This window comes from Pelophylax lessonae (genome assembly GCF_965119305.1).
Source record: "Pelophylax lessonae genome assembly, chromosome: 5".
Lineage (NCBI taxonomy): Eukaryota > Metazoa > Chordata > Amphibia > Anura > Ranidae > Pelophylax > Pelophylax lessonae.
In genome coordinates this window covers 197,029,900-197,043,339 of record NC_138772.1, presented here as the reverse complement: position 1 = coordinate 197,043,339, position 13,440 = coordinate 197,029,900, and the positions used below count along the sequence as shown (strand labels likewise).

Genomic DNA, 13,440 nt, shown 5'->3' with positions numbered 1-13,440 from the left:
ATTTAAAAACCACAATTTCTTTTATCCCCTGCCCCCATGCAAGGGAGACACCCACAACAAATACACATTAACCAATAACACAAAGGTTACAATCCCCATAAATCCCCCCCCCCCTCTGTCTGTGAGGTAATTATGGTAAACAATGGTTAACACAATTATCACAGGTAGGAAAAATGTATACAAATACATATTCACAATCAATACATTCAGGGGAACAACATATTAAAAAATGGCATGAATCAGGCCAGGGGTTCCAAAGTTAGTACAAGTCTCTTTGGCCTGGCTGTAAAAGTCTCTTTGGCCTGACTTGTCTGCCCAAAACTGGTTCTACACAGTCTTTTGTCCTGGAGACAATTGAGAAGTGATCCACTCATCTCCCAAGGACAGCAAAATACATGAAACTATATAACTATGCAGCTTATTGCATAACACAGGTAAATTCAACATATCCCTGGAGAGCTTAGATCTGAGCGCACATTATTACTGAATGGCAGATCACATACGTACAGATTCAACAGCAGGGGAAAACAAGTGTTCCGACATGGGACCATAATCACATGGTAAGAGGCTGACAAGTAGTCCTCTCCAGGTATTCGTGGCAAATTCAAAAGAGTGGAATTTGTCACAGACATATGAACGAATACTCCATATGGTCTTTTAAGCAGGGAGAGGAAACATGCGAACAGACATAGAAGGGCATCCTTCACAGTTCCTTATTCTGAAACATGCCCGACAGATGTAATGGCCACTAAAAAGGCCAACTTGGGGGCGTGTCCTGGACATGGCGGTGTGAAGTCGTGTTCTGAGTGAGCTCCGGCCATCTCCCTCGTTTACAGCTCTATACCTTCATCCACGTCGGGCATGAACTCTGGCCGCCGCAGACGATCCCGGAAGCCCCTGCGATCATCCCCGAAGTCCGATTTGCATCGGTTCTTCCCTAAGACACGATCGGCTTCAGCCCGCGCTCACGCGGCCGGCTCCATCGCGGCTTCCTCCCCCTCCTCCAGCATGGCACTGGCGCCGCCGTCGCCTACCACGTCGGTTCAATCGGAACCGTGGATGCTACCGGGCACTCCTCTCCCTCATGGCTCTCCGATGGGACGCCCGCCGGCGACGCCCGAGCACGATATGGATGCGGACCTACGGGCTTTAATCCGGGCCCTGCCGACCAAAACGGATATGGAGGCCATGGTTCAGCGTGTGGAGGAAGCCCATAGGAGGGACTACCAGGCGGTTCGAGCAGACCTTCAGCAGCTGACTGACCGGGTCTCGGAGGGCGAATCCTCGTTCTCGGCGCTGGAGGCCCGGGTGTCGCTGCTGGAGCAGGGCCACTCGCTGCACTCACAGTATGTTACTGCTCTGCAGCTGAAGATGGAAGAGATGGAGGACCGTAGTAGGCGAAACAACCTCCGGCTGCGAGGCCTACCTGAGGCCACCGACATGGACTCGCTCCGGCCTACCCTGCTGTCCATTTGCCACAATCTGGTGCCTGATATCCCCCAAGCCGAACTAGAATTCGACAGAGTTCATCGTGCCCTGGGCCCGCGCTCTCCGGACGTTGCCAGACCCCGGGATGTGATATGCAGACTCCACCATTACTCTCACAAGGAATCCATCCTTAGACGAGCCTGGGACATTGGAGACATAGACTTTGATGGCGCCACCCTTAGAATCCTTCCGGATCTCTCGCGGGCCACGCTGCAGCGCCGCGTGCTGCTGCGTCCCCTCCTGGACAAGATCCGCCACAAGGGCTGCACCTATCGCTGGGGGTTCCCCATTTCCCTCACGGTCCGTAAAGGCTCGTCTTCCTTTACTGTGTCGCACCCAGAGGACCTACCGGCACTTTTCTCCTTCCTGGAAGTGGACCCCTTCAGCGTCCCTAACTGGCTCCAGCAATTGCCGAACCCGCCTCGCCGGCCCCCGGGCTCCTCCAGCCGTGGCAGTGGGATGCCGCCGCGTACCCCTAGAGGCAGGAGGAGGCTGGTGCCTGCGACACCACAGGAGGTAAGAGAGGTCTGAGATGTCTACTCGTCCCTGCTTTCACCCTCTGACTGTTGCCACCCCACCCTAGCTGTTTGCCAGGTTTCAGCCACAGGGTCACCGAGACGTTGGTTTTGTTTCTGCCCCCCCGACTTGTGGCCACCGGTTTACCGCCCCCCCCCCCTGATCTCACTCTATTTGCTGGTGCCTTGCGGACACGGTGCGCTTCACCCCATGAATGACGCCTCTGGCTCCGGAGTTGCCTTTGCCCCGGCCTCCCCCCCTGCCCCCCCCCTCCTCCGGGATGCCTCCCTGTGACTCCTAGGATGAGACATGTACTATCCGTGTTGGCTGGACACTGCTGGATATTTGGAACCTGTTTTGCCCTGCACCATGCTGGAGAACTCTAGACTATCCCCCACTCGGGTCCATGACGGAATGCGGTGTGCCACCTGCTATCAGATCCCTTCCATAGCTGTCCCTACTGGCAGTGCCTTGTACTGGTATCCATGTTTCAGTTTTGATGCTCTCTTGTGGGGGTTGTCTGGGGGGGGGGGGTTGGGGGACGTCCTGGGGGGATGCTTGGTTGGAGGTTGGGACTTCCAGCTTGTGCCCCTGGGGGGGAGTGGGGTTGTCCGTCCCCTTCTTCCTCCCCGGCGGCTCCATGCATGGACCTGAGCTCTAAGAACTGGGTGTGTGCTGGGCTCCTGCAATTGCATATGGGGGGTTGGGGGGTTTGTGACGCAAGGGGATTGAGCCCTGGCTGGGCAGGGGGGCGGCCTTGGGTTGTTGGCTATGGGGCATGCGGAGATGGCCTCTGGAGGGGCACTGTAGTGCCTGGGAGTTTTCCTCTCTGGGTACATCCTCGACTGCCCCCCCTTTGTGGCTGGCCAAACTAAGTCTCATTGGGGTGTGGTGTGGTACTTTGTTGTTACCATGGCGACGTCTGGAATGGTGGCTCCTGGGTCCCCCATGGAGCGCGCCCTGAGTGGTTTCCTCGGGCCTGCTTCGTGGTCTGCTGTGGACCCGGACCCCACTATACAGAGCCGTACTGATTTTATCGTTTTCCTGCAATTCATGTTCTGTTATATTACATCAAGTTTTGGTATGTTATTTCATTGACCTTTGTTTTCATAGAGGGAGCTCTGGCCCCCGGAGCTCGACTCGTTTGCTGTGTTCAGTTCTACCCCCCACTTAGGCCCACACCCTAGAGGGTTCCTCCCCTTATTAGGGTGTATTTCATTTTTGTTGTTTTCTCTCCTTACCTTCCTCTTGATCTCCCCCTCCTATTTCCTCTCTTGTTCACCCCTACCTTTTCACTCCCACAGATTTCCGCAGCGCGGTACCTCTACTTACTTAACCCCCCCCCTTTTCTTTCCTCCCTCTCTCCCCCTTTTCCCCCGCCCCTTCCCCCCCCTTCTCTCCCCCTGCTAACCTCCCTCCCTGACCATTATGGACCCCGTGCGAGTGTCTACGTGGAATGCCAGGGGCTTAAATGTGCCCGAAAAGCGGCGAATGCTTATGGGAGACCTCCGACGCTCTCGCTCTGACATCGCGTTCATACAGGAAACCCATTTTAGAGCTGGAGGCCTTCCCTTCCTCCAGAACAGATTCTTTCCTACTGCCTATCACGCTACCAATAATGTATCTAAATCCAGAGGAGTATCCATCCTGCTTTCGAGCAATATCCCATGGTCTCTGCTTGATATACGGACGGACCCGCATGGACGCTTTCTTTTCCTCAAGGGCCGCGTTGGCGGCCGGATGGTGACACTTGCGAATGTCTATGCTCCAAATTTACACCAGGACTCGTTCCTGCGTAAGACCTTGCTGGCCCTGATGGATTTTTCCGAAGGGACCCTGATTGTCGGCGGGGATTGGAACATCCCCCTGGACCCCCTGGTGGACACGTCCTCCGGGGTTTCCTCAGTGCCCCGGGGTGCCCGTACGCAGGTGGTCAAGCTGCTTCGGGAACTTCAGCTGGTGGATGCCTGGCGCATCCTACACGCTGGAGAACGCGATTATTCCTTCTACTCTACCCCTCACAATGTATACTCCCGGATAGACTTTTTCCTGGTCCCGCACCGCCTGCTCTCCTCGGTGGAAAGCATTGAAATTGGTTCCATCACTTGGTCGGACCACGCTCCGGTACTTCTGGAAATACGCCTGGGGGGCCCGGGCAGGGAGTCGGACTGGCACTGGAGGCTAAACGAGAGCCTTCTGCAGGACCCTGAGGTGCTGGCGGATGTTTCCCAACAGCTTCAGGACTACTTCCGGCTGAATGACACCCCGGACAGCGACCCCGGAGTGGTCTGGGAGGCCCATAAGGCCGTCATCAGGGGGGTGCTGATGGCTCATGGCGCTCGAATTAAAAGAGACAGGGAGAAGCAGCTGAACACCCTTATGGCGGATATTTCTCGCCTGGAGGATCGGCACAAGAGGCACCGGGGGATTGCGGAGGGTGCTGAACTGGCTAACCTTCGCTCTCAGGTAGCGGATCTGTTGCAATACCGCGCTAAAGCGGCCTTGCAGCGATGCAAGCGGTTCCAGTACGAATCAGGAGATAAGTGTGGCCGTTTGCTTGCTCGGGCTCTTAGGGACCAACGGGCGGCCTCTTATATCCCCTTCGTGACTTCTGGTGACGGCCGTAAGCTGCATATGCCCAGAGAGATTGCACAGAGATTTGGTGATTTTTACTCATCTCTGTATCACCTACCCCAGGAACGATCCCATGACGCGGAGGTCGCCTCTTATCTAGATTCTGTGGTCCTGCCCAGGTTCTCCTCGCCGGACCGTGAGGCTCTGGAGGAGGAGTTCTCGGCAGATGAACTTGCTACGGCCCTTAAGTCAGCGAAAAAGGGCAAAGCCCCGGGACCGGATGGCCTGACGGTCCTCTACTACAAACTGCTCCAGTCACATTTGCTCACTCCTATGCTTAAGGTGTTCAACGGGATTGGGAAAACCACTGCATTCCATGCCGACTCCCTACTGGCGCACATATCTGTAATCCCTAAGGAGGGTAAGGACCCTGCGGCGTGTGGGAGCTACAGGCCGATATCCCTGTTGAATTCCGACCTCAAGCTGTTTACTAAAATGGTGGCATCTAGGCTGCAGCCTCTTCTCCCTGGCCTGGTCCATTTGGACCAGGTCGGGTTTATATCCACCAGAGAAGCCAGGGACAACACCATCAGAGCCCTGAACTTGATCCATCATGCTAAGGTCTCCGGCGTCCCGACAGTGTTTTTGAGCACGGACGCCGAGAAAGCCTTTGACAGGGTGAGCTGGCCTTTTATGACTGGGGTGCTGGAGCGCCTTGGTGTCGGCCGTCGTATGTTGGCTTGGATCATGAGCGTTTACACTTGCCCACGTGCGAGGGTTAAGGCGAATGGGGTTTTCTCGACGCCTTTTTCCATCTTCAATGGCACTAGGCAGGGGTGCCCCCTCTCGCCCCTGTTGTTTGCCCTTTCCCTGGAACCCTTTCTTTCCAGGGTTCGCCTTAATGCTGATATTGCTGGGCTGTCCGTGGGTGCAGTCTCCCATAAAATATCGGCCTATGCAGACGACCTCCTCTTTTCCTTAACCAACCCTGTGATATCCCTGCCGAATTTGCTCCGCGAATTCAATCTCTACGGGGTAGTGTCCAATTTTAAAATCAATTACCACAAGTCGGAGGCGATGGGGGTCTCTTTACCACCTCAGATACTGGACTCTCTCAGCCACAGTTTCTCTTTCAAGTGGACTTCGTCGGCCCTGAAGTATTTAGGGACCCGAATGCCGCCCAATCCAACGGACGTTTTCCGGCTGAACTTTCCGCCTCTTCTGGCTACGGTACGGGCCCTCCTGAGTAAATGGTCCGCTGGCTTACATTCTTGGTTTGGCCGCTGTAATATTCTAAAGATGTCAATACTGCCGAAGTTCTTGTTTCTGTTTCAGGCCCTCCCGGTTTTGATCCCTGCCGCCTTTTTTAAGCAAGTGAACACAGTCTTTACCGAATTCATTTGGGCTGGACGTCGCCCCCGACTCCGGGGATCGATCCTTACACTGCTGAAGTCGTATGGAGGTGTGGCGGCCCCCGACGTCAAAAGATATTATCAGGCAGCTCATCTGACCCGTCTGGTCGACTGGTGCAGACATCCCCACCTGAAACTCTGGGTGACTCTTGAGGCATCCCAATGCTCGATACATCTTCCGGGCGCCCCGTGGCACATAGCGTCAGTGCCGCTTGCCGTCAGCCGTCATCCTGTGATCGGCCCGACTCTCAGGGTCTGTGCCGCGGCTCTCGCGGTGGGAGACTCCCGGAAGATAGCCTCGCCCAGGTTCCCGGTTTTGGGTAACCGAGCCTTTCCATCGGGATGTGACGACGGTCGATTCCGGGCCTTGCTGGAGCTGAGGAACTTCCGAGTGTCGCACTTCGGTTCTGGAGGCTCTTGGCCCTCCCTCACCCAGCTGACGGCACCGGGGGGCCGTTTTGAGTTGACCCGGTGGCAGGCTCTACAGTTGTTACACTTCCTCCGGGACCTGGGCCCACGGTCCGCCTTCGAGAGGCCTTTAACAGCTTTGGAGGCCCTTTTTACTCACGACACCCCCCTTCCGCACGCTTTATCCCTGATCTATTCCCTGCTTTCGGAACCCCGGGGTGACTTTGTTCTTCCCGGCATCCTGAAATGGGAGCAGGAGTTGCAGAGGACTTTTACACTGACTCAACGTCGGAATATTGTTCGCTTCTCTCTGAAGTCTTCTATCTGTACGCGTCTCCAGGAGGTGAACTATAAGATTTTGATGCACTGGTATTATACCCCGTCGCGAATAGCAAATTTCTTCCCGGAAGCATCAGACAGATGCTGGCGATGCCGTGCGGATCGTGGGACGATGTTGCATGTCTTCTGGAGCTGTCCGGTCCTGAGCGACTTTTGGAGGCGGGTTAGGGAGATCTCCCAACGCATGACCGACTTTGTACTCAGCGATGACCCTGCGCTCTTCCTCCTCCATTGCTCCTCCATCAAGCCTGAACATTATAAGAAGTCCATCCTCCGCCACCTCTTTAACGCAGCGAAGGCCTGCATTGGGGCCTGTTGGAAATCCGCCGCCCCGCCGTCCATGCGGCTCTGGCTATCCAAAATCAAGCAGATTTGTGACTTTGAGGACCTGGTGCTGACCTCGCAGGGCAGGAGGGAACTCTACTCAGCTACGTGGGGATATTGGAACGTGTTTGTCCTGTCGGACGAGGGCAGAGCGCTCCTGGACTCCTACTGATCATTCTTTCTGGCCCTCAGGGCCACTGCCTCGCACGGGGCCCGCTGACCATTGTCCTTCTACCATCCTCCTTTCCCCCCTTTTCTCCCCTCCTCTCCGATCTGTTGTCTATTTCTCTCTGAGGGCTCAGCGATGGCCGCTGGGCAGGTCTTACGTTTAAGAGTTTATTATCCCCTTCTATCTCCACCCTGGCCCCTCTTCTTTCTCCTCCCCCTGCTGCCCAGTGTCCCCTTCTTTCTACCCCACCCCATCATTGTCCCCCTTGTATCTTTGTACTCTTCCCTAATGTGTTGTATGCTCACCTTTTCTGATATTATTTTGAGGCAAGCTACTCTCCACTGTTTACGAAACTGTTGGGATTACGCTACACGTTGGCCGTTTGCTCTAGTAGATCTCTACATGTTCTTATATGTTATGAACGGACCTGCTGTCTATTTACCCTGTTTGAGTAACTCGGGTTTGTTGACATTTTGCATCCACCTTTCTCACCCATACTGTTTTGTGTATTGACTCTGTACGCTACAACACATCTGTATCTGTATAATGATGTATCGCTTGTACTCATGTTCTCTTTTTTATGTTTCATAATAAAAAAGAATTTGTAAAAAGGCCAACTTGCTGGTGAGATCCTCCAATGAGAGGGATCCCAGATCACTTTAATGGGAGGCCTTTGAAAAACTGAAATTACCAGATTTCGAGCCCAGGAGTTCATAGTGTAGGGGAACACATGGCACGTGTTGTAAAATGGTCTTAACAAGAGTGTGTGGAGCTAAACCGCAATATCTTCCTCAAAGAAGTTGTGAGGATCGGGCGCATACTCCTGAGTAGATGCAGGTTGTAGAAGGGGCACAAGAGAGCTTTTGGGCCCTGGAGACTAAAGGACTCCAGAAAGGCAGAGAATTTCCAAAAGAAACCAGACATGGTGAAGTCTATCTTAGGGCCCTTTTACACTGATGTGCTTTTGAGCAGCTTAAGGGCCCTTTCACACTGCTGCATTTTTGATGTGTTCCCATTGACTTACAATGCAATGTGCTATTTTGCTGTGCCTTTGAAAAACTGCACCATAAATGCAGCATGCAGGACTTCTCAAAGCGCAGCGCACCTGCAGTTACATAGGATGTAACGTTTTATAGTTTTTGTGTGCTTTTGTCACCCTGGAAAAGGGTGTAAAAAGCATACCAGTGTTTAAGGGGCCTAAGTCAGATAAGGCCACATGCTGAGTGTCTGATATGGGGCCAGAATTGGGAGAAGGGAGCTGTGTTAAGAGAGACGTATGGGGTTTAAAAAAAATAAATAAATAAACAAACATTCTAACTTACCTCTGTGCTAAGTCCGAGAACTGAGTGATCACATAACCACTGGATTGCTCAGTTCTTAGACTTCTTGGAGTTGAGAGTGGTTACTGTCAGTTACCTCTCTTCACTCTGCCACCTGCCCCTCCAGCGCTAACTGGAGCCAAGGCTGGAGTGGGGCAGGTAGCAATATGATCATAACACAAAATAATCTGTAGTCACAAAGGGCTTTCTTTTGGTATGATATACTGCACAGCATATTCAAATGTCTCATTTATATATCTGAAAATATGAGTAAACATAAGAAAGAAGTAGACAATACATTGTCATTTGTCATACAGTATTTTGTAGGTGGGACTAACATTTGGTAAAAAAAAACTGCATAACATGAGACAAAAGGTATTGTCTACTGTTAACTTGACAATTGGGCTTTGACAGTTTTATTCATTATGGTTTACCAATTCTGTTATCCATAAAATGTATGTTAAATACAAGATATTATACTGTCCTTCACTATAAATAGTAATTAAACAGGATATACCTTGCCATCCTCTGCACAGATGCCTACATGTTCCCCGCTTTCATCCAGGCTAATCTGATTGATTTTCACAGTGCTCTGCAGGACAGAAAACAAAATAATATAAGATCATAAAAAAATGTCTTGCAAAGTATTAAAAAAAAAAAAAAAAAATCACCTATGGACACACACATTATACATTTTGTGCCATCAACTTTAAAATCAGAATGCGGATTTATTATATTTGTACCATTTTAACACACAAACACAAGCTCTCATGCACTGTCTATGACATAAAGAGGTGTTCAGACTCCAGAGAGTAGGATACATTCTCTGTCAGAGTAACGGTTAACTGGGTGAGAGGAAAGAGCAGCGCCCTAAGTGCAGTAGTAAAACAACTTTAATCCAAAATATGAGTGTAACAACTCACAGTGTGTCAGGTACAACAGCGCATGTAGCTGGTAGTAGTTTATCGGGTCAGGGTGGAAGGATGTGGGGCAGAGGGACCCAGGAGCAGCTGCTGGTCTTGGCCACGCTAGTGGTCACCAGCGCTTCCTGGATCCTCGGCAACTCAGGGAAAGCTGCTGATGTCACATTCAGGTTCTGGCTAGAGCGGGGGGTGCATGCATTCAGAGCATGCATGCTCCTTCTCATGCACTGCCTATGACATAAAGAGGTGTTCAGACTCCAGAGAGTAGGATACACTCTATGTCAGAGTAATGGTTAACTGGGTAACTTCTTATGTACCCATAAAATTCTCTCTCATGGGCACTTAAAGACATTAGACAGATTTGAAACTTTAACAAGTCATCCCTTGGAACTGTAGTATAAGTTTAAGCTCAAATTAAATCAAAGACATATATTGTATAATCAGTCAGGTAGGAAATCTAATAACAACCTCTGTTTCCAGTCTTAAAGTGGTTCTAAAGGTAAAACGTTTTTTTTTTTTTTTTTTACCTGAATGCATTCTCTGCATTAGTGCCGGGTCACACTTGTGCGATGTGGGAAAGCTGCAAATTCGCAGCCTGTTCCTGCATCGCAAACGCACATCTGGTAGTTCACACTGCCATATGCGATACGCTGGGGGTGTCAATGAAATGTTAACGACACCCCCAGTTTGATCGCATATCGCAGTGCGATCTGACAGTTCGCACAGGATCGGATCGCACAAGTGTGAACCACTGTGCGATCCGATCCGGATGCGGCTGAAAAAATGCCTCATGTGCGACTTTTGTGCGGGTGAAGTGCGAATTTAGCCATACAAAGTGTATGGCTGAATTCGCACTGCACATCCGATCGCATGTAATGAAGGAGCAGTGCGCTCCGATATTACATGAGATCGCCACACACGCGGAAGTGTGAACCGGCACTTAAAGTAAAAAACATGAATGTGTATCTGCCTCCCACCCCCTAAATACTTACCTGAGCTCAATCTCGATCCGGCCCTGTGTCTGTCTGCAGCAGCTCTTTTTCCCTCTCTCTTTTCCCACTGGAGACTGGACAGCAGAGGGAACCATTGGCTCCTGCCGCTGTTAGTCAAAACCTGTGGGAAGGGAGAGGGGGCGGGGCTGAGACGCACACAGCCTGGCTTGAGATCGAGTCTGCGTGTCTGGGACAGATACAGAAGAGGAGGAGCCAGGTATAGCGGTTACTCAATTGTGGCAGCAAAAAATACTGAAGTGGGGGAACAGGAAATGCATTTTCTTTTAGAGCTATAAGCATTTTAAGGTATTTCCTGTCAAAAAAATCAGCTAAAAAGTCATATTGTACTGCAGTTCCAGAATGCGAAAACAGAGGTGTGAGTTGTGTTACCCATTCTCTGTTGGATTTACTGTCGAAACATGTAGAGAACTGACTGTCATAGCTGCAGGACACATGAGTTCCAGAGACCCTTAAAGGAAATATTTGGCTAAAACAATTTCTGATTACTCCTGTCTGGATTTTGTTTTGAAATAATATGGTGAGCCTAGTGATTTATTTATGGTGTAGATCTAGACATACAGTAAGGGCTTAAGGCTTATCACAGCTCCTTTGTTCTCTAAATAATAGTTTTAATTTTGTGCTGCTATTACCCAAATAAAGCTTATTCAGCTGCAACCTGGGCTTACTTTTGAAGAAGGCAATTCCTAGGTTCACTGCAACTGCGTCTGAATGACATTTCAATTGAATGAGGGAAAGCCTTTCTGCTCTGGGGTGCAGAGTAGTACCTTAATCTGCAATCATACTCTGCAAAGCAGGTACACAGGAGGACTAGAAAGTAAGATATTCCTGCTGTCCACTTACCTTGGTGGACAGTAAACACTAGAACAGCCCACAGAAAATAGAATACTGGAAAACTGTTAAAAAAAATTCTGCCAGATTTTTAAACTGCACGTACTAAAATCACATTGCATTAGCATGATGGCAGTGTGCCTTTAACAATTTGGGGAATAAGAAGGGGGAGCAGAACATTAGATAGGTTTAGTTATTGTACACCTCCAGCAATTTACCATAATAGGTTACCTTCAGAATTATCCAAATGCAGCCTATATTAAATCATGCAAATATTAAAAAATCACAGAAAATCATAGAACCCAAACAAGCCTGGCCTTCTGACATTTTTTTTAATGATTTTTGTAAAGGTTGCAGTTTGATAATTCTTAACTAGTTCTATTGAACACTACTTAGTATTGAACACATGAAGAAAGGGAGGTGCAAAAAGGCACGGAAAGCTAAGACACCAGCTAAAATCTATCAGTAATTAGAAAGCAAGTCTGCCTCTTGTCAGGGCAAATTAATATCAGCTGGTTCAGTCTTAACTGATGGCCCTATAAAAAGCGTCTCATTACCAAGGTACACAAGAAACATCTCATGATGGGTAAAAGTAAAGAGCTCTATCAAGACCCTTGCAACCTTTTTGCTGCAAAATAAACTGATGGCATTGGTTAAGGAAGAATTTCTAAACTTCTTAAGGTGCCAGTGAGTACTGTTGGGGCCATAGAGTGGAAAGAACATAATTTCTCCATAAAACAGCCACGACCAGGTGTTACTTGCAAGATTTCTGATAGAGGAGTGGAAAGAATTATCAAAAGAGTTCTCCCAAGGACCACATGTGGAGAGCTTCAGAAAGACCCGGAATTAGCAGGTACAGTGCCAAGAAAGTATTCGGCCCCCTTGAACTTTGCGACCTTTTGCCACATTTCAGGCTTCAAACAAAGATATAAAACTGTAATCTTTTGTGAAGAATCAACAACAAGTGGGACACAATCATGAAGTGGAACGAAATTTATTGGATATTTCAAACTTTGTTAACAAATAAAAAACTGAAAAATTGGACGTGCAAAATTATTCAGCCCCTTTACTTTTAGTGCAGCAAACTCTCTCCAGAAGTTCAGTGAGGATCTCTGAATGATCCAATGTTGACCTAAATGACTAATGATGATAAATAGAATCCACCTGTGTGTAATCAAGTCTCCGTATAAATGCACCTGCACTGTGATAGTCTCAGAGGTCCGTTTAAAGCGCAGAGAGCATCATGAAGAACAAGGAACACACCAGGCAGGTCCGAGATACTGTTGTGGAGAAGTTTAAAGCCGGATTTGGATACAAAAAGATTTCCCAAGCTTTAAACATCCCAAGGAGCACTGTGCAAGCGATAATATTGAAACAGAAGGAGTATCAGACCACTGCAAATCTACGAAGACCTGGCCGTCCCTCTAAACTTTCAGCTCATACAAGGAGAAGACTGATCAGAGATGCAGCCAAAAGGCCCATGATCACTCCGGATGGACTGCAGAGATCTACAGTTTTAGTGCAGCAAACTTCTGGAGAGAGTTTGCTGCACTAAAAGTAAAGGGGCTGAATAATTTTGCACGTCCAATTTTTCAGTTTTTTATTTGTTAACAAAGTTTGAAATATCCAATAAAATATCCAATAAATGTCATTCCACTTCATGATTGTGTCCCACTTGTTGTTAATTTTTCACAAAAAATTACAGTTTATATCTTTATGTTTGAAGCCTGAAATGTGGCAAAGGGTCGCAAAGTTCAAGGGGGCCAAATACTTTCGCAAGGCACTGTACTATTGTTTGAAAGAAAACAATAAATAATGCACTTAACTGCCATGGCCTGTATGCACGCTCACCATACAAGTCTCTATTGCTGAAGAAAAAGCATGTTGAAGCTGGTTTAAAGTTTGTTGCACAAAATTTTGAACGCAGGTTTGTAATCGTATGACTTCAGCTGAATTTGTACGATTTCAAAAACACATTTGCGAGTTCGGAGGCGAATTGAAAGACATGTGGGTGGGTTCATGCACAGATGACCATTGAAATCGCCCCTGAGGTTGCCAGAGGTAGTGAAGAAACTGCTTTTGGAAAAAAGTGTGGTGCACCGATTGGAAAAGTGCCGTTGCCGGCAA

The 13,440-nt window shown here is 49.2% G+C and overlaps 1 protein-coding gene across 1 annotated transcript in view; it reads right to left on the bottom strand.

Annotated features, from left to right (window-relative positions):
* The window catches only part of VPS41 (VPS41 subunit of HOPS complex), a 493,288-nt gene that overhangs the window by 242,033 nt on the left and 237,815 nt on the right, over positions 1 to 13,440 (bottom strand). The window contains exon 5 of the mRNA XM_082258639.1: positions 9,067 to 9,141. Coding sequence (XP_082114765.1) covers positions 9,067 to 9,141 — 75 coding nt within the window. The remainder of the gene's footprint in view (positions 1 to 9,066; positions 9,142 to 13,440) is intronic.